The sequence below is a fragment of the Lynx canadensis genome, chromosome E2 (assembly GCF_007474595.2).
Source record: "Lynx canadensis isolate LIC74 chromosome E2, mLynCan4.pri.v2, whole genome shotgun sequence".
Classification (NCBI taxonomy): Eukaryota; Metazoa; Chordata; class Mammalia; order Carnivora; family Felidae; genus Lynx; species Lynx canadensis.
Genome location: NC_044317.1, coordinates 48,162,727 through 48,190,685, shown reverse-complemented (window position 1 = coordinate 48,190,685; position 27,959 = coordinate 48,162,727). Strand labels below are relative to the sequence as shown.

At 52.2% G+C, this 27,959-nt stretch overlaps 1 protein-coding gene across 2 annotated transcripts; it reads right to left on the bottom strand.

Moving 5' to 3' along the window:
* Positions 1 to 374: 374 nt before the first annotated feature.
* Positions 375 to 27,959, bottom strand: AXL (AXL receptor tyrosine kinase). 2 transcript variants are annotated; one of them, XM_030299102.1, is made up of 20 exons: positions 27,767 to 27,959; positions 26,387 to 26,609; positions 25,945 to 26,045; positions 25,182 to 25,358; positions 20,178 to 20,258; positions 19,922 to 20,037; positions 16,421 to 16,631; positions 15,972 to 16,111; positions 15,152 to 15,302; positions 14,924 to 14,950; positions 13,571 to 13,703; positions 13,199 to 13,290; positions 9,805 to 9,900; positions 9,591 to 9,668; positions 8,059 to 8,151; positions 7,526 to 7,647; positions 6,775 to 6,884; positions 3,698 to 3,857; positions 3,046 to 3,182; positions 375 to 2,248 (listed from the first exon to the last, which is right to left on the bottom strand). In XM_030299102.1, the coding sequence occupies exons 1-20, from the start codon at positions 27,828 to 27,830 to the stop codon at positions 1,897 to 1,899; spliced, it is 2,664 nt and encodes an 887-aa protein (XP_030154962.1). In that variant the 5' UTR covers positions 27,831 to 27,959; the 3' UTR covers positions 375 to 1,896. The 2 variants fall into 2 exon arrangements, with proteins under 2 accessions (XP_030154962.1, XP_030154963.1); XM_030299103.1 differs by lacking the exon at positions 14,924 to 14,950.

Below are 27,959 nucleotides of genomic sequence, written 5' to 3'. Positions count from 1 at the left end.
GAGTATCTGCCTTGCATATGTTTGCAAATATGTTTGTTATCTGTGTAATTTTGTATGTCTGTTACTCTGTGCGTCTGAATTTCAGTGTCTCTATTTGTGGCAAGGTATGCCTGGGTATGTCCTAATGGGTCTGTTACTTTGGGGTGAGGAGAAGAGTCTCTTTGTGACAGGAGTATCCACGCGCCTCTTCCTCACTAGGAAGGAGAGTCGGCATTTCTTTGTATGTCTTTTTGCCTATGCATATGCTCATTTCTACCCTCTTGATAAAGGGAGAACTTCTAGACCACCAAGCTCTTCTTTTTACTGATGGGGAAACTGAGTGGCCAGGGAGAGGGGCCACATGACAGCTGAGTGGAAACAAGAGGAGACAGAAGTGTGGTTATAAAGTTTTATGTGATCTGAGCCCCTCTGGAGGCACCAGAGTCCACACCTCTGTACAGGAGGCTTGAGGGATTGGCTCAGGGGGGCAGCATGGCCCAAAAGGAGGGAAATTGTCTCCTGGGGAAAGGAGGCATCCCTAATGCATTGCACAGGCTTGAGGGGAGGCATGCCCCCACATGAGGGGAGGAGGAAGCAGAGGTGGCTAAGAAAGGGAGAGTCACACAGAAGAATATTGTAAGATTAGAATCTTGGATCATACCTTGGAATTCTAGACCAGTACACCTTTAGAATCTTGAACTTTTGAATCTTACAACTACAACGTTTGAATCTTAGAACTACAGTGCCTAGGAACTTAAGATTTAGAACTGTGGATTCTTGGACCCTCAACTAAAACCCTAGAAAGGTGGAATGCAGCATTGAACCTAAAGGTATCCAACATTAGAAATGATTAAAACTTTGGTATCTAGCTAGTCACAACTAACTGTAGAGTTTTATACCTTAGTGCTAAGGGTCCAGAATCTTGGACCAATAGACTCTAGAGTACCTTGGAACATAAAACAGAACAACATTAGAATCTTTGAGTTTAATAATCTAGAATCTTGAAGCATATGGTCTAGAATCTTAGACACAGAGAATCTAGGTTCTTAGACTAAGTCTTAGAACATCACATCTTAGAACATTAGACCTTTGAACCTCCATCTTTAGACTCTTCGAACTTTTGAATTGCACATTTTAACCTTATTTAGGATCCAGAATCTCATAAGAGTTTCAAGGATCATGAAGCCTTAAAACTTATAATTAACCATTATTAGAAGCTTTGAACTTGAGAAGATAAAATCTGGAAGCCTTATGATGTAGAGTCTGATAAGCCAGAGAATTTACAGTCTAGGAGGCTTAGAACACCAGATTTTAGAACATTAGGCCTTAGAACCTCCAGGTCTAGAATTGTAGAATCTAGAATCTTATACCCTAAGAATTCAGAACCCTAGAAAAATAAAATCTAGGATCACAGAACCTTGGATCCTAAAACTAGAATCTTAGAGCTTAGAACCCAAAATCTTGTGGGCTTTATGAAGAACCCTAGAACCAGAAAAATCTAGAGCCATGGGCTCTCAGAGCCTTAGAATATAGACCTTGCAACTTCCATGTCTAGAACCTTAGCACTTTAGAATTAGAGACTTTGGGATTTTAGGTCCTTAGAGCCAAAGACCAATAGCATCTTTGAAACCTAGAACCTTTGAATCTAGACTCTTTAAACCTTAGAATCTAGAATCGTGGAATGTCAGACCTGGAAGGATCCTTAGGGATTGCGGTACAACCCCTTCCTTTTACACATGGGGACTCTAAGGCATGGAAAAAGGAAAGGATCTGTCTGGGATGGAAGTGGGATAGGTAGGAAGAGAAGGCTGTAGTTTGGGGTGAGGCCTGGAATGGAGAAATAGTTGATAGGGTAGGCTCCCCCAGTGGCAGTGCCTAGCTTGGGTCCTGAGAGGGAGTCCCAGGTAGAGGGTTGTCTTAGGCTCCATCCTCCTGCCCTGGGGGAGCTGGGGAGCTCCTTTCCGTGGGCAGAGTAGGGCCGGGGGCGGTAGAAGGGCAGAGGACATAGCGTCCAGCAGGATGGACCTCAGCCGCGGTGAGGCAACTGCAAGAATCCTTAGGGTCAGGCTGGGTTAGGGGATCAGCTCCTCCAGCAGCTCCAAGTGGTTCAGGATGCCCCCCACCCTCATCCATGTTGACATAGAGGATCTCGTCGGGCTCCTGGGCAGGGGGCAGGGCCTTCAGGGTGTTCTCCAGATCCTCCCGAAGTTCTGAGAAGCTCGGCCGGTCCCGAGGGTTTAGCTCCCAGCACCGGGACATCAGGGCATACCTAGGGCAGCAAAGTGAAGGGTGGGAGACTGAGCAGGCACTCAGAAGGAGGGCGTTCTGGGAGTTTGGGGTATTTCACGGGACTGGAAGGAACCATAGCAGTTTGGGGGCTTCTATAGGGGATTTGGGAACTCTCAAGAGTTTCTGAGGGGAGTCCTAGGACACTCAGGAGCTGAAAAGGGTCTTGGGGAACCTCTCTGAGTATCGTGTGGTGTTCAGTGAGGGTTTGCTAGAGCAGACTTTGCCCTCAAAGCGCTGGATGAATGCTCTGCTTTTCTCTGTGCGCTGTCAGTTTCATAAACTGTAAGTTTCATAAACACTGTCCTAAAGGATCCTGGGGATATCTCAGAGGAGCCCCATGAGTTTGGAGAAGCCCCATATGGCAAACCGGAGGGTTGGCAGCGGGTCCTGAGGGGTGTTGAAGAGCATGTGGGGGAAGTATGGGTGCTCAGGAGTCTGAGGTGAATTAGAATTTGGGGAGAGTGGGGGGTCTCAGAGGCAGGGCCCCCAGGTAAGCTGGTGCAGTTATTCACTGCCCACAGATGCCCGGCCAAGGCGGCTGATCCAGCCTGCATTCCACACAGAAAGGCACCAGAGGAGAGGGCACCTTTTGCCAGTCTGCACCCTGTGAGCTAGCCCTAGTCTTGTGGGGCATTGGTGAGGAGGTGTGTGGGTTCCTCAACGGTCTGGGGGATTCTGTGCAGCTTTTAGAGGGTCGGGGCCATGTGGGGTGCTCAGGACTTTTGGAGTGAAATCTGGGATTGGATTGGGGGTGGGGAGAGTCCTCAGGGTCCTCACAGTCCATCCAGACAGTCCACAGGCTGTTTCAGGCGGTTTCCCTGGCACAGGTAGTCGTAAATCTCGCTGTTCTCCACTCCTGGATATGGGGTTTGGCCTCGCGTGGCAATCTCCCACATCGTCACTCCAAAGGACCACTGTAGGGGGCAGAGGAGAGAGAGTTAGAGGGTCCCTCCTGCACAAAGACACCCCAATGCACAGGTACACCCACATTTATGTGCACATCTGTACACAGCTATTTCTGTGGGGGCAACACAGCTCTTCACCGAAACACTTTGGCACAGGGACACACTGAGTGGCAACTTTTGTGTGTGCATAGGCATGATGATCCATGCACACGTGTACACACTTCACAGTCACATGGTCTTACGGGTCGCCCTGGGCACTGTGGCTGTGCATACATACATGTCCTCACCACTGCCTCTCGCGACCTAAACTGTCCACACGTCCCATGTATGAACCTGCCATCATGCACACGTGGACCTGTGCATGTCGCCACCGTGCCCACACCACCATTCACAGACACCCAGCACACCCCCAGACATGCCTAACACATGCGGTCAGGCCCCTGTACCGGGAAGCCCGGGCATCCCTGTGAGCCCAGCTGCAATGTGACATGGACTGGCCACTGCTCCCCACACCTGACACATACCACATCACTCTTGCTGGTGTAGACCCGGTCAGCTAGGCTCTCGATGGCGATCCACTTGACTGGCATCTTGGCGATGCGTCCCTGCCGGTAGTAGTCCCCATTGTAGATCTTCTTAGAGAGCCCAAAGTCCGCCACACACACGGACATGTTCTCGTTCAGCCTGCCCGGAATGGGGAGAGGAATAGAGTCACGGCATCGCCCCCTCCACCGGGAAGCCTGTCCTCACTCTCAGACGCCTTTTCACCTCCTGCTCTGGCTGGCCTCTTTGGGGGTGAGGGTCTGTCAACCCCAGACCGAAGGGAAATGTGTTGCTTCTTGTTCCCTCTATATGAAGTTTCACAAACACACCCATGTAACCAGCACCCAGATGAAGAAACAGAACACCGCGGGACATCATCTGTACAAGGAATACCACAGAGCAAAGAAAAAGCTGGAACTAACCAATATGCATGGCGACGTGGGCTCATCTCAACAATAGCACACTGAGCGAAAGGAACCAGACACAAAGAAGTACACCTTCCGTGATTCCGTGACATTTAAGAACAGGTGACTGAAATACAGGACAGTATTTTCCCTGGGGGCAGTGACTACAAAGTGCTTGAGGGAGCCTGCCGGGGCCCAGAAATGTTCTTTACCTTTATCCAGTGGTGGTCGTTTACGTGAGTCTATAGACATAAACATGCATTTAGCCACACACCTAGAATGTGTGTGTGTTAGCTTGTCAGCATACGTTGATTTTTTTAAGTATGAGAAAGGAAGGAACACATTACTAGTCCTGCCTGTGACCACCCCTCCCAGAGAAGCCACAGTCTTCGAGCATGGATTACTTTTGCCTGCTTTTGTGCTTTTCATAAAGAGAAGATTCTCTAATTTTTGCACCTGAGGTTCTAGGATCCTATTAAGAATTAATGATTTCTAGCCAGGGTGATGGGCTGGGGCAGTGACCAATCAGAACAGACCCTGGAGGCCCCTCACATGGCAGGAGTTAACCTTCACCCTCTAGGTCCAGGGAAAGCCCAGAGGATCATGGCAGGGAGGCAGAGAGAGGTGATGCTCAGGTATCCAGGCTGGTGTCTGTGGAGTGGGTGGGAGGTTTCGGGTAGTGGCGAACTGCCAACTGGGTAAGGAAATAACATTTAAAAAAATTATTTATTTACTTTTATTTTTTTTAATGTTATTTATTTTTCAGAGAGAGAGAGACAGAGCGTGAGCAGGGGAGGGACAGAGAGAGAGGGAGACACAGAATCCAAAGCAGGCTCCCGGCTCTGAGCTGTCAGCACAGAGCCCAACACGGGGCTTGAACTCACGGACGGCCAGATCATGACCTGAGCTTAAGTCGGATAATTAATGGACTGAGCCACCCAAGCGCCCCTTATTTACTTATTTTTAAGGTAGCCTCCATCCCCAATGTGAGGTGTGAAGTCATGACCCTGAGATCAAGAGTTGCATGCTCTACTGACTGAGCCAGCCAGGCATCCCTGGAGATTTTATATTTAAGCAATCTGTACACCCAACTTGGGGCTTGAACTCACAACTCCAAGACCATGAGTCGCATGCTCTACCAAGTGACCTCACCAGGCACCCCTCAATATTGTAACTTAACAAAAAGGGGCAGATGCATAACAATGGGTTGTCTACTCTGATTTCCAGTGTCACTGTTCCATGGGGGACTTGACTAGGATCACGCCAAGTTGCAGATAGAAAGGAATTTCCAGGGGTGCCTGGGTGGCTCAGTGGTTAAGCATCTGACTTCAGCTCAGGTCATGATCTCACAGTTTGTAGGTTCAAGCCCTGCACCAGGCTCTATGCTGACAGCTCGGAGCCTGGAGCCTGCTTCAGATTCTGTGTCTCCTTCTCTCTCTGGCCCTCCCTGCCCCCCACTCTCTCTCAAAAATAATCATTAAAAAAAAAAAAAGAAAGGAATTTCCATTTTGACTGAGCCTGTTGAAGCCTTTACATAAACTTTCCAGTTAACAGGAAATACAGGGAACAGAGGAACAAGGCAAATGCCACCACAAGGAAACAGACACATGCCTGTCACATCCTACGAGACAAGTGGCCTGGTCTCTTCCAAAATAATATGATGTAAAAATAGAAAAAGATTGGGGGGGTCTATTCCAGATTTATAAGGACCAAAGGGGCATAACAGCTAAATGTAGTGGCGGGGGGACCCTGAAGAGATTCTGATTTGGGGTAAAAAATTAAAACAGCCCTAAAAGACATTTCAGAGGACAACTGGAAGAATTTGAACATGGATTGGATGAGAGGTTATGTTACAGAATTACGGTTAATCTTAGGTGTGACAACAGAACTGTAATCACTTCCATGTAAGTCCTCATTCTTAGGCGATACCTACTGAAGATTTAGGGGTCTGGTGCCACTATCATGGCAACTCACTTTGAAATGGTTGTGGAAAGACAGAGAATAGAAGATAATTTCAACAAGGAGGGTATATGGGGGTCCACTGTACAGTTCTTTCAGCTTTTCTGTAGGGTTGGACTTTTTCAAAATAAAAAATTGGGAGAAATGCAGAACCGTTCATATTCCTGAGAGTTGCGAACAATGAGACATCTTACACAAGATTCTGATTCTCCAGCTCCAATTTCTAGGAGTCCAATATTGTAATGTAACTAATATCCTAAGCCTGTGTTTATATACACACACACACCGCTCTCACCTTAGCTCAGTTCTGGCCTGTTTTCTGGCTTGTACCCAACCCACCATTATTCAGTGTGGCCCCTCCCCAAAGGCAGCCTGGGGAAGACACTCAGCACAGAGGGAGACAGAGATGGGGCTTCAATGTTACTACGGTCATCAGTCACCTCTGCACCTCTCATGCTACCCACTGAGCCAACCCTCTTGCCTCACCTGTCTCCACATCCAAATGCCCCTCCAGGATCTCAGTTCCAGGCCCACATCCTCCAGGAATGCTTCTCCAACTCCCTTGCTGACCTTTCTGTCCCAGTCCTGAGTTCTGGACCACCCGAGAGGTAAGTGTCTAGACCCCTCTTCCATCTTGGAAGGAGGGATGGAGCTCCTCGGCGGGTGGGGATGTCTTTGGAAGGCTCAACACTCACATGCAGTTTCTGGCAGCCAGGTCTCGGTGTATGAATCTCTTGGTACTCAGATACTCCATGCCACTGGCAATGTCTGCCATGAACTTCACCAGCATCTGAGTGGGCAGGAACTGGAGGCAGCCCAGGAGGGAGTAGAGGTCAGCAGAGTCCATGAGATCCATTCTTCCCCCCTCCTTCCTTCCCTTCCTGTGTGTGCCTCACTCGGCCCTGCAGTGGTTTCTAATGGCTCTGAAAATGAAATCCCTCCTCTTTCCAACAAGGCCCTATATAATCCCCTCCTGCCTTCCTCTCTGAGTGGATCTACTGTCCTTGCCCTGGACATAGGACACACACTCCAGCCAGGGGCCTCCTTTCTGGTTTTCAGACAGGCTGTTGCTTGCTCCCACCTCTGAGCCTTTGCCTATACTGTTCCCTCTGCCAGGATTGCTTCCCCCAAGATCTCCCCACCTCCCACCAGCTGGCTCCTCCTTCAAGGCCACCTCCTTAGTAAGACCTTCTCTGTCCCCTCAAACTAACTGCCTAGCTTCTCTATAGTTCATCTGACTCTATTTCCTTCCTAGCACTTACATTATCTTGCTTATTTGTTAACTAATTTACTGCCCGGTGTCCCCACTGGCAGAGAGCTCCAGGACAGCAAGCTCTGGGTCACCATGGTTTGGGTCACCATGGTTTTCCCAGTCTCTGAGCAGCGCTGGGTATCTCTTAGGTGCTCAGTTAATACTTGTGAACCAGACATGTAAATGTCCCTCACCACTGGCTGGTCCCCGAGCCGGGAGTAGAGGAGGAAACTGTGCAGGTCTCCATGTTTCATGAAAGGTAAGATGACCACAGGTGCCGGGAAGCCCTCTCGTTCAGAACCCTGGAAACAGACACCTGAGCCCCCCGCCCCCCACAGGCAGCCCTGTCACTCCAGTTGGACAGGACAGGAAGCCGTCCCCTCCCTCGGCTCTGTCTCTCCCTTCCCCTCAAATCTCTCCCTTCCCCCCAAATTGTTGGGGGCGGGGGACAGCAGTGGCAAGGACTGAGCTTCAGAGAAGCCATTTCCAGCACTGTTCCCAGGGAAGTTTCCAGAGCCCTCCTGGGGACCTCAGCTATTTCTGGGAAAGGTCAGAGGTCACATTCCAAGCTGAGGGAAAGAAGGAGGGGGGAGCTTGCTGACTCTGAGGAATGGGAGGGAGACAGGGAGCCTGGAGGTTTGATCTTCTCAGTGCCAGAGGGAGGGGTCTTCCTTCTAGGGTGGCCTCCATGGAGCCTGCAGATCCCCTAAATCTGCCCCTCCCTCACCAATGAGCCTCATGACGTTGGGGTGATCGAATTCCTTCATGCAGACGGCTTCACTCAGGAAATCCTCCAGCTCCGATCTTGTGCAGATGGCAACTTGGAGGGGAAAGGAAGGTGATAAGGAGGAAGGGAGGGGAGAGAGGACTCTTTCTCTCCTCTTCTCCTCCATCATCATCATCATCATCATCATCATCAAACATGATTACTAAGTACCTGGTGCTGCACTCAGCACTTTACATATATTAACTCATTTAACCCTCTGAGGTGCCACTATTGTTTTCCCTGTTTTAATGATGGGGAAACCATGGCACACAATGGTTAAGGAATCTGCACACACAGCTTGCAAGCGGAATAGGCAGAACTGAAGGCCAGGTGGTCTGGCTCTGAGGCCCACGTGCAAACACCATGCAAGGCTGCTTCCCCGGCGATCCATACGATTACTCTGGACGCTGGCTCACAGAGGCAAAGCGACTTGCCCAAAGTCACATAGCTGGGATTCAAACCCAGGTGGGGAATATAACCTGGTACATAAGAAGTGCTCAATAATGAATGAATGAGTGAGAGACCGTTGAGTCCATAATCCAAGCTTTTAGCCCCAGTGATTCAGAAAGGAACCTTCTTGCCTAACCACCAGGTTCAGCCTGACCCTCAACGCCTCTTTCCTGTATAGAAAGGACTTGGGCATGGACTCCCTGTGCTGTGTGACCCTGGACTGGCTCTCACCCTCTTTGACTATGTAAATAATATAGTCGCAGTCCACATCAATGACACATCCTATATACCCAGCATTAAGTGCTTTGGCTCACCCTAGGAGGCAGGGAGATTTTTATCTTTTTTTTTCCCCTGGATGAAGGATGGCAGCTCAGAGAGGGAGAGTCACTTGCTTGAGATCACACAGCTGGTAAATGATGAAACCAGGTATGCCTCATTCCAGACCTTTTCCTGCTCTGTTATGTATCACAGGAGCTCGTCCCCGAAAACTACATTTCCCAGGCTCCCTTTCATACTGGCTTCCTGTTGGGAGTTTGCCCATGGGAAGCACTGATGGCAGACTGGCAGGTGCGTAGGAGGAAGGGGAGAAGTCAGGGTATTTCACCCTGTCTCTTACTGCTTCCAGTCTTGCTTTGATGGTGGCTGTGCCTCCTGTGTGTTTCAAGCTCCTACAAGGTAGCCGCTAACTTCTGTGATCCTAAATCCCACCAGGCGTCCCTGGCCATGGGCTCTGGTAACACCATTTCCTCCCTCTGCCCTTCAGGCCTTGGGGAGGAAGTAAGGTACTGCTGCTGCTAATCTCCAGGTTGCCTCACTGCTCCCAGTTATTCCTGCACCGTTGTAGTAAACCTCCTCATATTACATTCCTTCTGTTGAAGTACCTGGCATGGATTCCATTTCCTTTCTGGAAACCCTGAGATTCTGTGGTAGGGCTAATTTGCTACTAACTTTTCTGTGCTTCTGCCTCCTTAGGGGCATAGGAGAAGGGTCTAGGGCTAGGAGACAGGGGTCCCATACGTGTGCACATGCAGGCATAGACTCACTCTTCATTGTCTTCACAGCCACCTTGAGGATGGAGTCATCCTGGTTGAGCTGGCCCTCCATCACAGCTCCGAATTCTCCTATGGGGGACCAGAGGGAGACATTGACCTCAGGGGCACTTGTAGAAACTGCATTTCCTGTGACTGGGTAGGGGTGGGCAAGTGAAGGACTTCATGGTTCAAGGGAATACATGTGTGCACTAGGTATGGAACTCACCTTCTCCCAGGGTCTTCCCCAGGGCCACCTTATGACGGTCCACCATCACATCCCGAAGCTTCTCCTTCAGCTCTTCATTGATGCCCAGGCTGTTCACTGCATGGGGGGTGGGGGTGGACAGAACCATGGAGCAGGGCTGACATTCAGGCGACATTCAACATTCGGACACTTGACATTCGGATGTCAATAGGGATGTAGCCATTATTAAAATATTGAAATACTTCTGCATTCATTCAAAACCAGCTACTGCCCTGGAGCACCTGGGTGGCTCAGTTGGTTAAGCATATAACTCTTGATTTTGGCTCAGGTCATGATCTCACAGTTTGCAGGTTTGAGCCCCGAGTTGTGCTCTGTGCTGACAGCTCTGAACCTGCTTAGGATTCTCCGTCTCCTGTCTCCCTCTCTCTCTGCCCTTCTCCTGCTCTCTCTTTCTCTCTCTCAAAAATAAATGAAGTTAAAACTTAAAAAAAAAAATCAGCTACTTCCCTAAGCACACACCCTACCCTAGATCCTCCTCTAGATCCCTGAAACTTCTCCCAAACCAGCAGCTAAAGGGTTAGAACTTGGCACATGATCTTGCACCACTGGGCACCCTGACTGGTCAGTGTCCTACAATGCCAGTTGCTAAAAATATTTCTTAACTTTTTATTGAAGTAGAATCTGCACAAATCATAAGTTAGTAGCTCAATGGATTTCCACAAACCAAACACAACAGTATAATCAGCACCCAGGTCAAGAAAAGACAATGACCTGCCCTCTCAAGAGTGGCCACCTTCCTGACTTCTCTTACCATAGATAGGCTTCCTCTGTTTGGGGAGATTATTATAAACGTGGAATCACATAATATGTTCTCTTTTGTGTCTGGCTTCTTTCAGTCAACACGGCGTCTATGAGACAGCTGTAATGTGGTTGTGGGTAACTGCAATTTTTTTTCGTTGCTATATGGTAACAGTTCTCAAACTTATTGGCCTCAAGACCCCTTCACATTCTTAAAATTACTAAGGACTGCAAAAAGCTTTCGTCTAGGGGGATTATGTATACCACTTACTGTATGCAAAGTCAAATGGATAGATTTTAATTTTTAAAATTTTTTAAAGTTTATTTATTTTGAGAAAGAGACAGTGGGAATAGGGAAGGGCAGAGAGAGACGGAGAGAGAGAATCCCCAGCAGGCTCTGTGCTCTCAGCACAGAGCCTAATGTGGGGCTTGAACCCATGAACCGTGAGATCATGACCTGAGCTGAAACCAAGAGTCAGAGGTTTAACCAACTGAGCCACCCAGGCACCCCAAATGAATAGATTTTTAAAACAAGAATAAACAAGCACACATTCATCAACCAATAGAGTGATGACATCAACACACGTTGTAGAGCTTCTGGAAAACTCCACGGAACGCGTGTGAGAGAACAGCAGTGTAAAAGGGCAAATAACATCTTGGAATTACTATGAAAATAGTTTTGACCTCATGGACCCCATACAGAGGTCTCGGGGACCCCTCCAGGGACCTGGATCACACTTTGAGAAGTACTCTGCATGTTACTTCATTACGGCACCATGACCTCCTTGCTTCCTATTCTTTCTCCTCTTAAATAAATGTCTTTCCCAGCCCCTTCTGGTATCTCCCTGGGGCCCCGGTAGCCTTCTCACTGTGTGCTGGGAAGAGACATAATTCTGTCCCTTTTCTTTCTGGTCTCCTCAGCGGGAAAGATGAAGAGATTTGACGAGGTGGCCTCTGAGGTCCCTTCTTAGCTGGGACACTTCATAGTTCCACAGTCGAACAGAGAGTCTAGAGTTCTAAGAGCCTATGATTTTCAAAATCTTAGGGGTCTAGGGGCACCTGGGTGGCTCAGTCAGTTAAGCGTCCGACTTCAGCTCAGGGCATGACCTCACCATTTGTGAGTTGGAGCCCTGAATCAGGTTCTCTGCTATCAGCGTGGAGCCCTGCTTCGGATCCTCTGTGCCCTGTCTCTCTGCTCCTCCCTCACTTGTGCACATGAGCTCTCTCTCTCTCTCAAAAATAAATACTTAAAATTAAAAAAAAAAATCTTAAGGGTCTATAGTATTACAACATTAAAAATTTTTCATTTAATGTTTATTTACTTTTGAGAGAGACAGAGTGCGAATGGGGTAAGGGCAGAGAGAGAGGGAGACAGAATCAAAAGCAGTCTCGAGGCTCTGAGCTATCAGCACAGAGCCCGATGTGGGGCTCAAACCCACACACCGTGAGATCATGAGCTGAGCCGAAGCTCGATGCTTAACTAACTGAGCCACCCAGGCGCACCAAGAATTAAGCCTTTGATTGTTTCGGCCAAGATCAACCCTACCTCTCTAACATTCTATAATTCCAAGAGGCAGTTAAGAGGATGGACTTCAGAGCAAATCTACCTGGGTTCGGAGCCCAGCTGTCCGACTTACAAACTGTGTGGCCTTGAGGAAGTTACTTAACCACTCTATACCACAGCTTCCTCATCTGTTGACGTACCTACCTCATTGGGTTGTCATGAGGATTAAACTAAGTCATATGTACAGAGCACTTAGGACAGCGCCCATCACCTAGGAAGTGCCAGGGTTGGCTGTCATCATTGGCTTCATCATCATCAATGAGTCTCATCCTTATTGTTACCATCGTCATTATCTTTATCATCATCATCATTACAATGTCCTAGGGTCCTGTGGCCCCGGGGTTTGGTCTTTCTACGATTTATTGTGTCTAAGACTCTAGTATTCTTTTTTTTTTTTTTAATTTTTTTTAACGTTTATTTATTTATTTATTTATTTTTTGTTTAAAAAAAATTTTTTTTAACCTTTTATTTATTTTTGAGACAGGGAGAGACAGAGCATGAACAGGGGAGGGTCAGAGAGAGGGAGACACAGAATCTGAAACAGGCTCCAGGCTCTGAGTTGTCAGCACAGAGCCCGACGCGGGGCTCGAACTCACAGACCGCAAGATCATGACCTGAGCCGAAGTCGGCCGCTCAACCGACTGAGCCACCCAGGTGCCCCTAACGTTTATTTATTTTTGAGACAGAGAGAGACAGAGCATGAACGGGGGAGGGTCAGAGAGAGGGAGACACAGAATCTGAAACAGGCTCCAGGCTCTGAGCTGTCAGCACAGAGCCCGACGCGGGGCTTGAACTCACTGACCGCGAGATCATGACCTGAGCCAAAGTCAGCCGCTTAACCGACTGAGCCACCCAGGCGCCCCTAAGACTCTATTACTCTAAGGGTCTGTGTGGTTTCACAGTTCTGTTGTTCTTATGGTCTGTGGTTCTAACAACCCAGCATTCCAAGACTTTCAGAAACTTTTGGTGCATGCATCGACAGAAGCCTAGCAGGCCCCAGTCTCTACGTTCATCATCCCCGCACCAGGGCAGGGAGGCACAGGGTTCACTTACAGGTGGCTTCAGTGGTCCGGCGGCTGTAGGACTTGCGAACACGGTACCTGACCACCAGTTCACCCCTCTCCACTGTTGGTTCAAACACCTCTCTGGGGAACAGGCAGGAGGTGAGGGCAGGGCAGAAATGAGTGGAACCCCCTCCTTCCAACAGCAGTGAAAGTGAACACCACCCTAACCCCAGGCCCTGCCCGCCCTCTCCTCCATCGTTTGCTGAGCTTGTCTTGGATCGCTACCTTCTGCCTCCCCCCTTGTCCTCATTCCGATTCTTGCTAATCTCTCATCCTGTACCAGCCTCCTCACGGTCTCCCCGACTCCAGCCTCTCTGTTCCAATCCACATTAGCCTTCCTACACATGTAGTTCCAACTCACCCATAGCGGGTCTCCTTCTTCCGTCGATGGACGAGGAACAGGGCCAAGATGAAGACACAGCCAGCGGCCACAACTGCTCCCAGCAGTACATACCACCAGGGCCATGAGAAGGCAGGGGCTGGGGGCTCACTCACTGTCAGGGGGTATGGGACACAGGTCATGGCTGGGGCTCTGGATCCTGCTCCCTGGGACCCAAAGGGGTGATGTTGGAGGGAGGCAGATGAGGAAATATCTGATGAGACATGTGGCAGGTAGGTGTGTTCATTTATCCAGGGAGACGAGATTTGGGTGTGAAAAACAGGTGAGCAAGGGAGAGAATGCGTGCAGCATAGGATGGGTGTGTGTGTGGGGGGGCGTGTGTAAGGAGTGTGAGGTTCACGCATAGATGGCTAAGGAGTAGTCTTGAGTGTGTCCTGATGATGGAGGGGTTTCCGTAAAGTAAGGGATGGAAGTGAAATGCATGTGCAAAGGAAAGGCATGTATATATAGAGCGTCAGGTGGGTGTTGGAGGAGTTTTGGGTATGCGAGTGAGGAGTAGTCAAGGAGTTTTAGATACAATTAGTGGAGAGTGATTTGTAAGGATGTAACTTTGGTGCAAGAGGAGTGTGGGAAGGGCAGGTGAGGAACATGGGATGAAATGGTGTGCAGAAAGGTGGGAGTAGACGAGTAAGGGATGGGAATGGGTACATGGTAAATGTAGCAGGAGTTTGGTGTGGGAACAGGTAGGACTGGCAAGGGGCGAGGGAGTAACGTGTAAGGAGAGTTGAAAAGTGTGGACCCGAAGTTTTCCAGCATTTGCAATGTGAGATATATGGTGAGCCTGTAAAAAGCGTGCAGAGTTTGTGAATGCAAAGTGTGGGTGTGATTGGGTTTGAGAAGCATGTGTGAGGAACAAAGGGTTGTAAAGCTATGATTGGGAAAGAAGACTGGGAGGAAAGGAGGCTGTGGAAAGGGTTTGCAAAGAAAGGCAGGAAGGCATGGGAGGAATATTTAAGGATAGCAAGTTGAGTTACAAGAGGTGAGCTGTCATAATGCTAGGAGGGTACAATGGGTGTAGGAGGAGTTTTTGAGAATTGCTGAAGAAATACTTGAGAGGGATGGATTTGAGGGGGATAACTGATCTATCCATCCGTCTATCTAGCCATCCACCCATCTACCATTCATTGAGTACCTACAATGTGTGAGGCCATTCCAGGCAACCCCATCAAGGACCACACAAACCCCAAAAGTAGAGGATTAGAACGAGAAGTTTGAGAAACACGGAAAGCATGTCAAAGAGTATGTGTGTGGTGATGGAGTCCTCACTGGGAGCTGAGGGAAAGAAAGGAGGAGAGAGGGTGCGAAAACCCTTACCTAGCAGGTGGATTGGTTGTCCTTGCCCTGTGAGGAGAAAGGACAGAGGGAGGACATGCTCAGAGAAAGCAAGACTGATGTGACATGGGTGAGGCTCTCAGTAAGCTTCCGGGGTAGGAAAAGAGCCTAGATTGGGGCAACACTGAAAGGTGCATGGAGCAAGTCAGGGGTATCTGGGAAAGACATGGTCCTTGTGAATCAGTTGGAGGGGGCTGAGCACGAAGTTACCTGGGCGCCAGGACTCCAGGGGCACAGGGTGGCTCCAGGGTCCATCCCCAGCAGCGGTGTAGGCTGCCACACACACGGTCAGGTTGGGGACAGTCCCATCCCCCTGCAGCTCCAGGGTCACCTCTCTCTTTAGCCCTATGTCCATTAGCACCTAGGACATCCAGATGTAGCATCAGGGTAGAGTCCCAGGCCTCCAACTCTTAAGACTGCACCCTTGGCCTCAAGTCCTCATCTTTCTCAAAGCCTCCTCCTCACGCCCAGCCCCTCACCCTTTCTCCTCCTACCCTTCATCTCTCACCCCCATCGCTACCTCCATTCTCCATCCCCACACCCACTCATCAGCTCCACCAGGACTGGGCCTTTGCTTCATTCGCCGCCTGTGCTCAAGTGCTAGCACTGTGCGTGGCACGCAGTACTTCTGCTGAGGGGCTGAACCCTCATCTTTCCCCCCCGTGTTCCCCTATTGCCTCGTAACTCCCCGCTTCCCACTCCATTTCTGCACCCCAGGGTGCTGCTTGTTCCAACACCACTCTTGTGCAAATTAGGAAAAGTCACCCCTTCTTCAAGGTGTTATACAATTATCTGCTATAAAATTGTCATAGTACATCTGTAAGTCTACCGAAACGCTTTTTACAATGATTCGTAAATAGCTATTCCCTGACCCTCCCCTGGACTCCTTTAACTTTCCCAGAAAGTGCTCTCCTAGGTGTAATGTATCCCACACTACCCAACCTGCACAACTGTCCATGTCCACCCTGTCATCTCCTCCCCCACTCCCTCCCCCCGGCCACTCCGCCCCAGCCCAGCCAACAGCACCCACCTCCGGAGTGTCCTGGCCTCGATAGGCCAGCCGGTACCCTAACAGGGTGCCCTGCAGGGGTGCCCTTGGCTCCCGCCAACGCACGAGGGCTTGGCTCCCATTCCGCATGGCACTAACGTTCTCAGGGGGGCCCAGGGGTACTGGAGGACAGGGAAGAGGGGAAGCTGGCACCCCACCTCTTCCTGCCCCCTTCCCCTGTTCCCAGGAAGCGGGGGCAGGGTGCAAAGGGCATGCACGTGGGCAACTCGTGCAGCCCTCCCATGAGCAGAAGCGCAGGGAAGAGGTCTGGGAGAGACGCCAGTGGGCCGTGCTGAGGAGTCAGGGGGTGGACAGGAAGGACTAAGGCCACATGGGGTGAATGGGTAACAGGAGCTGCTGGGGTGGCATCGATGTGAGCAAGGTCCAGCAGGGCAGAAAGTGATGTCTGCCCCACACCGGCTCCTTCTTACCTCCCTCCGGTGTCTCCACAGGAAGCCAGTGGGTCCAGGGCGAGGGGCCCTGGCTACTGGTACAGGCCACCCGGATGTGGTAAGGAGTGTGAGGGTGGAGGCCACCCAGCCGAAGTTGGTGAGGGGGGACGGATGCTTGCAAGGTGATAGGTTCTTTGGGGGGGTCTGGCTCTCCCAGCCAGACACCCACCCCATCGTCTGACAGCACAGCCTGGGGAGAGGGAAGGAGCATGAGGACAGGATGGCCACACAATTAAACGAGGTGGTCACCCAAGTCGATGGTGGTGGTCCTGGTGTGATTACACGGCTTCGCAGGGATGTGCGTGCGTGTGTGTGTGTGTGTGAGCGCCGTGCTGGTGTAACACGGGCACGTGCATTTGCAAAGCAAGGAGACCACCCGGTTGTACAATGTGGCTCTATCATCACTTGCAGAAGCCACTTCTGGCAAGACTTTCCCTCTCTGAGCCTCAGTTTCCTCATCTGGAAAATGGGGGGCTTAGAGGACCAAATACCTTACAAGGCTGCCTAAAGGATGAACATAGGACAAGCTGTACAGAACATGGCAGGTGGTCAGCATCAATAAAGTGACAATGACATTCAACCACGGGCAAAAGTAATGTCCCACAATAGAAGTCAGAAGAGTGGGTATCTCTGGGGGTTGAAGGATCCTTGTAGGGGGTCGGGGAAGAGTCTGCCTCTCGATTTGGAAGGATGGTGACATGGCTGAATATTCGTGTTAAACAATCTAGGTTTACACCAAAGATTATGCACGTTATGTACGCTATATCTTAATAAAAAAGAAAAGCCCTTTATAAATCAGAACTCCTTTGACCCTGACCTCAGCCCTCAGTGTGGGTACTGTGTGTATACCCATTTACAGATGAGGACCTTGAGTATTGGAGAGATGGAACCACTTGTCCAAGGTCACCAGCTTGTCACTGACGAAGGTGGGAACTGAACCCCAACCTGTCTTGCAAACTTCTGCCCTACTTACGGTGAGAATGTCCATTTAAGAACATCACTGATAGTCACGGTACTTCTGTTCAGAGAGGCAGTATAGCCTTAGTGCTAGGCGTAGACGCTGGATCTGGGCTTCAAATCCAGCCTCTACCGTTCCCTAGCTCTGTGCCTTAGTTTCCTCATCTGTAAAGTGGGAAAACAACAATGGCTTCCTAACTTGCAGGACTGACTGAATTGATGCTTGTAAGCGCTTAGAAGAGGGCCTGTCCACATCGGGTGTTTATTATTATTATTATTTTGTGCATGTGTGAGAGGCTGCCTGGCTACCAATGTCAAACTCTGCACACTCTGCACAAAGGCACAGGCTGGGACACTCACCTGGTCCCCAGGAATAGCACGATCAGCATGGCAAAGGCCACAGCTGGGGATTGCATCTGCAGAGCCCTGCCACACAGAACCACAAACCCTCTACAGCCACACAATCACAGCCCCACACCGCAAGGATGCTGCCTCCCGCCCCCTGCAACCGGGGAGCCAGCAGGAGACCTAACCGCTCCTCTACACCATGTGTCAGAAGGTGTTTACTGCTTTCCGATGTGAACTCAAGATTCTTTGGGTCCAAGTCCTGGCTTGGATATCACTTGCTGTATGACCTAGCATGAGTGTCTTTACCTTTCTGAGTCTCTATTCCTATCTCTGGAAAATGGGCATCCAAGAGTCCCTACCTGGCAGGGTGTGAGGTTTAATGACGCAGTGCACGTCAGGGGGTCCGCGCATCATATCAACATCTAACATTTCTTGAGTGCCAACACTGTATCAGGCACCCTGGCCAGTGCAATCCTGGATGAACTCATTGGCTTTTTACCACCACCCTCTGAGGTCAATTTCTTTCTTCATTCCCATTTTACAGATGAGGACAATGAGGCCCAGAGTGGTTCGGCAGCTTGCCCAAGGTCACACAGACCCCTGTGGGGAGAGAAGACCACCACGAGGCCTGGCCAGATGGTGGGGAGTGGGATGGGGGGAAGCTGTCCCATGCCTGCTCTCTGACCTGCAGTGACAGATGGGAAGGGGAACCTTCGCTGGGACAAAGGGGACAACAGGGACATGGGTCCAGACAATCAGCCTCCCCGTGCCCACTCACACTTCTCTTTTCCCTGTGACCCTCCCATTCGAACCCTCTAGCCCCACGCCAGGCGCAGCAGGAAGTGAGCCCTGGAGAGGGAAGAGGGACACACTTCCGCTTTCCTTTGACATTGGACGCCTGTGGGTTGGGGGTACAGCAGATGCCTGACCTGGCATTTGAGGTCTCCCAAATGGGCCCTGGCCTCGGGGATTAAATCAGTTTTATCCCTTTTAGCCAATGGGAAGGGCAGATCACTTCCCCTCTCTGGGTCTCAGTTCCTTACCTTGAAAACAGAAAGATTAACAGATTACGTTTCTAGGGTTAAAATGACAAGCAAATGAAATTGTGTCCAGGGCACGTAATTACAAGAAAGACAACTCTTATTTAATCACGCGCTGGCTCTGAACGGTCTCTTAGGAGGTGAGGAGGACTGTTTGGGTTTGAGGAGATGAGGGTTCGAATCCCACCTCTGCCACTTCCTGGCTGTGATCTTGGGCAGGTTGTGTAACTACTCTGAGCCTTAGTTTGTTCATCTGGAAAACGGGTGAATCCATAGACCCTACTCCATAAACACGCAAGGGGGTGTGCGCAAAGCCTTAACACAAGGCCCGGCACAGAGCTGACACTCCATAAAAGCTGGTCATTGTTAAGTACTGTCACCTGCCGTGGCAGGCACTGTCCCACCCTTATTCCAACTTCCAAATCTCAGAGAACTTCAGGCCAGAACTGGGCTCGTATTCAGAGATCTGCATTGGTTTGTTTTTCTTACTGTAGAACAGGAACAACTTTGATGCGGAAGGGCTGGGTCTAGAGCATTTCAGGTTCCAGCAAACGTTCCCTAATCTAGGTCTGGCCCTGCGCTGGGCAATCGTGAGGACTCAGTGGTGACCAAGACAGCTGGGACCGGCCCCCTCCCAGAGCTCACTGTCCGGTGGGGAGACACACTCACCCCCAAAACAGTGACACCCCAGAGTGATCAGGGCTGGGATGGGAGAAGTACAGGGCTGCGGGCACCTGGAGGTCACAGAGATGGCTCTGGATCACCTGTCTCAGGATTCCCTCTCTGGCCAGAGTCAATATTACTAATACTAAAAAAAGTTAAAGCAGCTGATAGTCTATCGTGCATATCCTATGTTCCAGATACTATGGTAAGTTTGCTACTTGCATTCACTCACTGAATTCTTACAACAAGCCTATCTGCCCATTTTACAGATGAGAGAACCGAGGTCCAGTGAGATTAAGTCACTGGTCCATGCTCCTGCAGCTGGCCGCTGGTAGAGTCAGGATTTGAACCCAGGACGCCTGGCTTAACTCAAGGCTCTACTGCTGGTCAACACACGAATGGCTGGTAAGGGCTGGTTTCCCAGGAAGAGGATGGGGGCTTATGAGCGGTAGAAGGAGGGCCAAGGTCTCACCTGCAGGGTACAGTGCGTGAGGGGGTAGATGCCGCTCAGGCCTGGGGTCCAAGCCACCTCCAGCTCTGTGGGCTGACGGGAAGCCAGGTGGAGGTTGTGGGGCCTCTGGGGGAGCACTGTGGAGAGATGAGGGGAGGAGCTGACCCTGGGGGGCCTTGGCCCAAAGCTCCCCGCCCTGCCCTCTACCCCAGCTCTGACCTTGGGCCCAGACCTCACACCCTCTGACACCCAGCTCCCCAGCTCCCTTTCCTGTCACCTGTGATGGTGGCTGTGCGGGATGTGGTGACCCCCTTGGCATTGTGGGCTTCACAGGAGAAAGAAGACGTCTTGTTCAAGCCTGGGGAGTCACAGAAGGAAGGGCCCAGTGTCAGAGAGGCCAAGAAGGGGTTCCCGGGCCATGCTGGGCCACCTCCTACCGCCTGACAGGGTCAGTCTAGCCCACATGGGCACCTGCTGCATGGGAAAGAGGGGGGAAGGGCGATGAGTTGGGAACGCAGGCCTCCATCCTCAGATGCAAAGACAAGGACAGGCTGGTGGCCTCAGTCCTGATGCCCCACCACACAGACACACATACATGCAGACACACACAGGGGCACACACACACAGAGACTTACATACCCATACACTCACACACAGAAACACATACTCATACATGCACATATAGACATGCAGACACACACACTTATGCACAGAAACACACACACACACACACACACACACACACAGTCACATACTGGGACAAACGCGGACACGATCACGCTGAGCCACACAGGCACACATAGAGGCTTCTATACCGAATGGACACACACTTAAGAAACAGGCCTTCACCGGTGTGTATAAAGGTAATGTTTGTTCACTTATAAGCTCTAAGCTCAGCTCCTACCAAGCCCCCTCCCCCTCCCGCCCTCAGTGGCCTCCCGGTGTTTCTGGAACACAGGCCATCAGACACGTTCCCACCTCCTCAGGAACTTTGCATTTCTCTGTTCCCTCCGCTTGGATCAGTCTTCCCACAGATGTGCACGTGGCTCCCTCCTGCCCTCCTTCACATTTGTTACTAGACCCCACCTTCTCAGCCACCCCGCCCCTGGCTGTCTTGTTTAGAGCTGGGAGCTCACGTCCATTATCTAGCCACTCCACTGCTTTACATTTCCTCTGGTTCTTCTCATCACAACATACTTTACCTATTACCTTGTCTTGCTTAGTGTCTACTCCACTACGTCAACTCCAGGAGGGCAGGGGTTTCTGTTTTGCCCCCAGCTGTATGCCCCAGGGCATACGATGGCCTTGCACACAACAGGTGCTCTGTGAATGCTTGTTGAACGAATGGATGAATTTATGTGTATGCCTTTATGTACTAATGAACGTTGTGGGGCGTGTGTGTAGAAATGCCAGCGTGTGTAATTCTATGGGTAAGTGAGTTAATACGTGTCTTGGATAACTTTCTGGGTGTCTGGGGGTGGACTGCCTCCCCTCCCCAGTGTGGTGCGGGTGGGAACACAGGCGGACATGCACACACATGCACACATGCACCAAGACAAGTACAGAGACAAACAAGAGGCGCAGACACACAAACACAAAAATACACAGATTCACACACGAGGAAATATAGACACACACACAGTGTCTGGGTGACAGGATGTAAGAGGACCAGGTCTTGAGTCTGTCAGGGTGACCGCAGGTCTGTGTGTGCCTGTGGATGTCGTATACCTTGTGTGTGTATCTCCTGCTTGTTCTGCGTGCGTGAGCCCGCGTTCTCACCACCACCATCTACCCGCAGACACAAAGTTTCCTTTTCTCAGGCGGCACAGGGAGTGGAATGAGGGAAAGTCGGCAGCCGGGGCCCGGAAGGGGGTTGGGCAGGGAAGCTCCTCAGCGCCGCTGCCCAGGCGGCAGCTCCCAGCCAAGGTCAGGTGCCCGGCCGCAGCCCCCGCCGGCGGGGGAAGGGTAGGACAGCCCCGGGCCGACTGCCGGAGGGGGCGGGGAGCCTGGGTTCGGTCCAGCCACCTGGCACGTGGGGGCCCGCCAGGGTCACCGCGCCGGGGCTGGCGCTGCCCGCCGGAGGAGCCCTGGGGCAAGAAAGAGTTCTGGAGCCTGGTCCTGTTCCGACCGCAGCATTCCTGCCCCCGCGTGAGTCACGGGGCGCCCCCCCCTCCCTCTCTGGAACTTCCGGCGGCCCGGTGGGGGGCGCGCGGCCCAGGATCCCCCTTCCTTGGCGTCAACGCTCACCTTGAGGACTAGGAGAGCAGGGATGGAGGGGCCTGGGACCCCCTCTCCTCCAGCGGGCTGAACTTCCTCGACTGGAGCAGGCCCACTCCAGATGTGCTTTCCAGATGCACTGTGCACTGTCCCTCGCCCTCTCCGCTCCCGCTCCTCCTCCCCCCCACGCCCGCGCTTTTTCCGAGGGAATCAGAGGCATGGAAGGAGAGGGGGCACGCCCTGAGTCAGATCAAGGGACAGACTCACACAAACGGACAAAATTCCTTACAGCAACCCCCCCCAACCACGCAGACACAATGAATCATACTTAACACACGGGGGCCGTTACTGGCACAAAAACAGAAAACCCGGCTCTCGCTAAGCTACACAGAGGGCTGATGCTGTCGCAAACACGCCGTGACACAAATATACACTCAGTGACTTGTGTCTATATACACAGGGACTGACATTGATGCACTTTATAAAGAGACACACATACATCCACAGACATAAACGTACAACCTACAAACACCTAGCAACACAAGGCAACATCCAGCCAGGCTGAAACTGAATTGAAATACACACACCAAGCAACAAACCTACATTGAAGTTGAAGTGGGCCCACCAATACACACCAGGACGTGAGTGAGGTGAATGTTGACTTGCTTGCAAACAAACACAGCCAATCCTTCAAACACAGCTGGACACTCAGGTTGCTTCAGACGCATTTCAGACACAGACTATACAAAAACACACGCTTGCGTAGACACATAGGACTGACGCAGACACACAAGCTGCCCTGTGCACATAGATGGCTCAGACCTACATATACGCTGTTTATCTACCAAGAGAAAAGCGGGGCTGGGGTTGATTCGCAGGGAGACAGGACAGAAGTAGAAGGGTGTTGTTACTGCCTGCTGGGAATCTTTCTCTTCCTCTCACACATGTATGCGCGTGCACGCACACACAGATGTCCGTGTGACAGTCCCATGCCAACACACTCACCCTGTGACATATACATAGAAACCACAAAGACATCCTGTGGACACGGACAGCCACAGTCCGTGGAAACACTGAAGAAACACCAGGTTGTCTGCTGATAACATCCTGAGTCCACAAGGAAACAGATGCGCACACACACACACACACACACACACACGTGCATTGGCAGCCCCTGAGAAACTTACAAAGACATACTCTAAAGACCCAAACATACAGTGGGGGAGACACCCAAGCTGACAGAAGCATACCTAGTGACAAACACACACACACACTGAAACACCCATAGACACTGGCCCTCCCTGGGGCACTTGGGCGGCTCAGTTGGTTAAGCGTCCGACTTCGGCTCAGGTCGTGATCTCACGGTTCGGTTCGTGAGTGCCTGCTTCAGATCCTCTGTCCACCTTTCCCTCTGCCCCTCCTCCCCCCTCTCAAAAATAAATAAATAAAGCATTAAGAAAAAAAGAAGCTGGAGCGCACGGGTGGCTCAGTCTTTTGAGCGTCCGACTTCGGCTCAGGTCATGATCTCACAGCTGGTGAGTTCGAGCCCTGTGTCGGGCCCTGTGCTGACAGCTCAGAGCCTGGAGCCTGCTTCGGATCCTGTGTCTCCCTCTCTCTGCCCCTAACCCACTCGCATTCAGTCCCTGTCTCCCTCAAAAATAAATAAACATTAAAAAAATTTTAAAAAAGGAAAGAAGCTGGACCTCCCTAAAGCACATCCTCATACGAAGAGGTTGATGCTGACAGATGCACTGAGGCACAGATCCAGAGGGACATGGATACATACACACCCGGACCTCACACACACACTGAGACACACACACAGACACCCTCCCCATAGAGCTCTACCATACACCGACACACACACACACACACACACACACACACACACACGGATCCTCTTGCGCCTGTGGGGCGGGGGGGCACCCATTTCTCCTTCCTGGGATGGAGTGGGGGACCTATACCCCCTCCCTCCCCATCTCCGGGGTCCTGCCAGGCTGACTCAGGCCCCAGAGCCATGGGCCTGAGTCACCCTTCTAGGGGCTGGCATGCTCACCACCTCTTCCTTGTACACTCAGGGCCCCCGGAATGTTGAGAATGTGGACACCTCCCTCTACCTCTGGAGACCCTTCAGAGTCTCCTCCCCCCCACCCATCCCAGAGGATTCAGGCAGCAGGTGGGGGGGGGGGTGTGCCAGAAGCTGATGCCCTCCAGGGTCCAGCTGCCTCCCTCTGACTGATCCTCAGCCCTCTGTGTTCCTCTATCTCTCCTTCCTTAGTGAGGGTGAAACCTCTGTGTCCAGGGGCCCTAGCTCTGCCTCTGACTGCTCTGTGATCCCAAGCTAAGTCCTGCCCCATCTATGTGGTGCAGAAGAGGATGGTCACCCTGAGGCTAAGAGAGTTTCTACTGTCACTCAGACCTCCCTGTCCAGTCTCTCCATCTTGGGTTACCTCTGTGGTCTGTCCCTTCCTGTGTCTCTTGTTCTCTCTCTCTCTTTGTAACTGTCTTTCTCCCTCTTCCACTTTCTCCTCCTCTCTCGGCTTTTGGCTCTGTCCCCCCAGTGAAACTCTTCAGCTACTGAGGTGGGCAGGGTGGGGGAGGTGGAGAAGAGGAGGGCACGGTCGATTCCAGTGCCCTGCTTGGGGTCAAGCGCTGACAAAGGAGCATCAGCCCCCCCCCCCACACACACACATTTGGGCCATGGAACAGCTCAGAGGAAACCCAGGACAAAGAATTCTATTCAGACAGGCTGGGGTGACGAGACAGAAGGACAGGGAGACAGACACACACACATAGAGAAGCAGAAAGAGAGAAACAGAGAGAGCTGGAAGGCAGAGAGACAGAAAGGGACAGAGAGAGCACACAGAGAGAAATGTGGGGATATGTAGGGACAGAGACGCAGAGGCAGAGAGACTCAGAGGAGAGAAGCAGGGACAGAAAGAGCCAGACAGTGAAGGATAGAGGGACAGGCAGACACACGTGAAGAGGCATGAAGGGCTCCCTTGCTCCCCACCTCCATCCTGCCTGGCCCTCCGTGCTGAGCTGGCCGCATCCCCAGACTTACCTCGGATGCGCAGTGTATGCTGGGGGCCACGGCCCATGACTGGAGTCAGGGGGACAGCATCCTGGAGCCAGAGTAGGTCCACGGGCTCTGGGGGTCCCTGGGCCCAGCAGCTCAGGTTGAAGGGGGTATTGGCGGCCATGGCCCTGTCCTCCGGCTCCTCCAGGAAGTAAGGCAGGCCTAGGGAGTGGTAGTGGATGCTGAGGTCCCTCTGAGCCCCCCAGGTGTCTGACTCACCGCTAGGATAGGGCAGGCTTCAGATGCTTTGACCCCTGTGTCTGATCCCTCAGGACACCCATACTTCCTTCCGATGCCTGACTCCTCAGGTCTCTACCCCCAGAACACGTGATCCCAGTATCTGACTCCCCCACCAGTGTCCGAACTCCAGGACACCTGAGTCCCTTACGTCTCTTTTCCAAAATGTCTGGCTCCCAGTCCTATTTTACCAACGAGGAAAGCGAGGCCCCCAGGGGTGGAGGAGAGGGTTCAGTGGCACCTCTGGTCCCTTAGCTGATCCCCAGAGTATCCTACCCCGACCATGTCTGACCCCAGGACATGCCACAACCCCCAAGATGTCTTCTACCCCAAGACATATAATCTCACCCAGGCCTGCCCCCAGTAATTTAGAGACTTCCCAGCTTCCCGACCCCTAACAATCTCTGACATTCCTAGGCTGCGAGTCCCCCGGGGGACACCCTGAATTCCCCAGCACGCTCTAATCACTGAGGCTTCCTGCCCTCCCATGACCTCTGAGCCCAGGGCTCACCCTCCAGCCCAACATAGCCAGGCTGGGACAGGAAGGTCTTTCCTCCCAGGTTCACGGCACACTGGTACCACCCCGCGTCCGAGAGCTGCAGGGATGAGATTCTAACAGGGCAAGAGGAGAGACAGAAAGGCTCAGGGTCAGAGCTGCATACTGAGAGAATTGAAAGAAGGGGTCTGGACTGGAAACTCTTCGGGGTTAAGAAGTGGGTACTATTATTAACTCATTTTACAGAAGAGGAAAGTGAAACCCAGGGTTACATCACATGCTCGAAGCCACATAGCCAGCGAGTGGCCACACTGGGGTTCCAGCTCAGGGGGGGCTCCTGCCCATAACCTTTCACCCGCCATGCGATGGAGGTCCGGGGGGTGGGGGGGAACAGGGGTCAGGAGGCATGCAGTTGGTCAGGGTGGGGCTGGGGGGGTGGGAGGGGGAGGCTGAGCACCTGAGTTGGCTGACCACTTTCCATTCATCCTCCCCGTCTTCGCCCAGGGGCACCTGCATCTGGGTACTGTCGGCCAGCTCTAACACCTGTCCATCCCGAAGCCAGGTCACCTCAGGGGGCTCCCCCTGAACCTTGAGCTCACACCGAAGGGTCCCCACAAGTCCCCGGGCACCAGTGATGTTCCTTGGACTCTCCACGAAAGGGTCTGCCTCAGCCTGTGTGCCTGCAAGGAGATGGGCAAAAGTTAGCTCAGGAACCCCTACTTTCCTCCCAGCCTGCCAGGCCCTTAGGCCCACATAGTTGTAAAGTGACCTCAGCAGGGGGGGTGGGGTGGAGGGTGGAGGCTTTGGGGGAGGATGGGAGCCTTCCCAGGAGACTGGGGTCCGGCCTCCATCCTTCCTACAGGGGCCCCCATCCTACGTCTGTTGGGAAGTAGGCCGGGGATCTGGCAGCCTCCCACGCCCTGGACTGCCCGACAGGGCCAGACCCGGCCCCCGCTGCCCTCCCTTAGGGTCTCTAGAGACCTGACGGGTTGGGCTGGTGGATGGCGGGGAAGAAAAAGAGGTGGGGAGGGAGAGAAGAGAGAGAGAGAGTAACAGGGAAGGAGAGACAGAGACACAGAGAAGCCAGACAAAGTCAGGCTTGAGGAGTCGGAGACAGCAGGGAACGGAGACTGGAGGAGAGACACAGAAAATAAGCGATGAGGAAAGAGACACCCCTGAGAGGGGAAAAAAAGTTGGGGGGAGAGACACAGAGGGAAACAGACAGAGAGACGACATCATAGAGACACTTAGAAAATAGGGAGAGATGAAGACAGAGACCAGGACAGAGAAGTGAAGCCCCCCGGAGATGGTGGAGCTGAAGCTAGAGCCAGAGACCCCTGGCCCAGAGACGGAGTGGACAGTGATGGGGTAAGGACAAGTGGGGGGTGACAGTGGCGAGGGTTTTCCTGAGAGCTCCGGAGCCCTCCTCATCCCACTGCTTGACTTAGTACTCCTTTCTGGAAGATTCCTTCCGGGGCAGCCCCCAGCTGAGGTCCGCTCCCCAGGGCCCCCAAGTTAAGTCCAGCTCCACTCCTGCCCCCGGTTTCTCTGTCTGTCCGTCTCCCTCTGTGTCCATGTCTTTCCGTCTCTGACCCTCCCAGTTTCTGTTTCTTACCCTGTTCCTCTCTGAGCCCCTTTCTCCCCACCCCCCCCCCCACCCCGGCCTTTCTCCGTTAGTGTCTGTGTCTCCCTGTCTCCCTGTCTGTTGTCCCGAAGACACTTCTCCAGCCGGCCCAGACTCCCCCAACACCTGCCATAGCCGCCCCCCCCCCAACTCCGCTCCCTCCTGCCCCAGCCCAGCCACGCTGGCCTTCCCCCGCAGGCCCCTAGCACTCACCCTTGGGGGCCACGCACCCCCAGCAGCACAGCGCCCAGCACCAGGCCAGCAGGACCCTGCCCATCCTCGGGACACCACTCGAACGATGCCAAACTTTCCTCAGAAGTTGCCGGGCACGCCGTGGGGGTGGGGGCAGGGCCGGGCTGTCCCCAGCCCTCCCCCCAGCTCCGGGCTCCCCGGATTTGGCACTGCC

Coding starts and splice junctions, on each gene's coding strand:
- AXL (XM_030299102.1), bottom strand. CDS start 27,830: ATGGGCAGGGTCCTGCTGGCCTGGTGCTGGGCGCTGTGCTGCTGGGGG. Junction 20,259..25,181: donor GCATACACTGCGCATCCGAG/GTAAGTCTGGGG, acceptor GTGACTCCCCAG/GCTTGAACAAGACGTCTTCT. Junction 9,669..9,804: donor GGGGAAGACCCTGGGAGAAG/GTGAGTTCCATA, acceptor GGTCCCCCATAG/GAGAATTCGGAGCTGTGATG.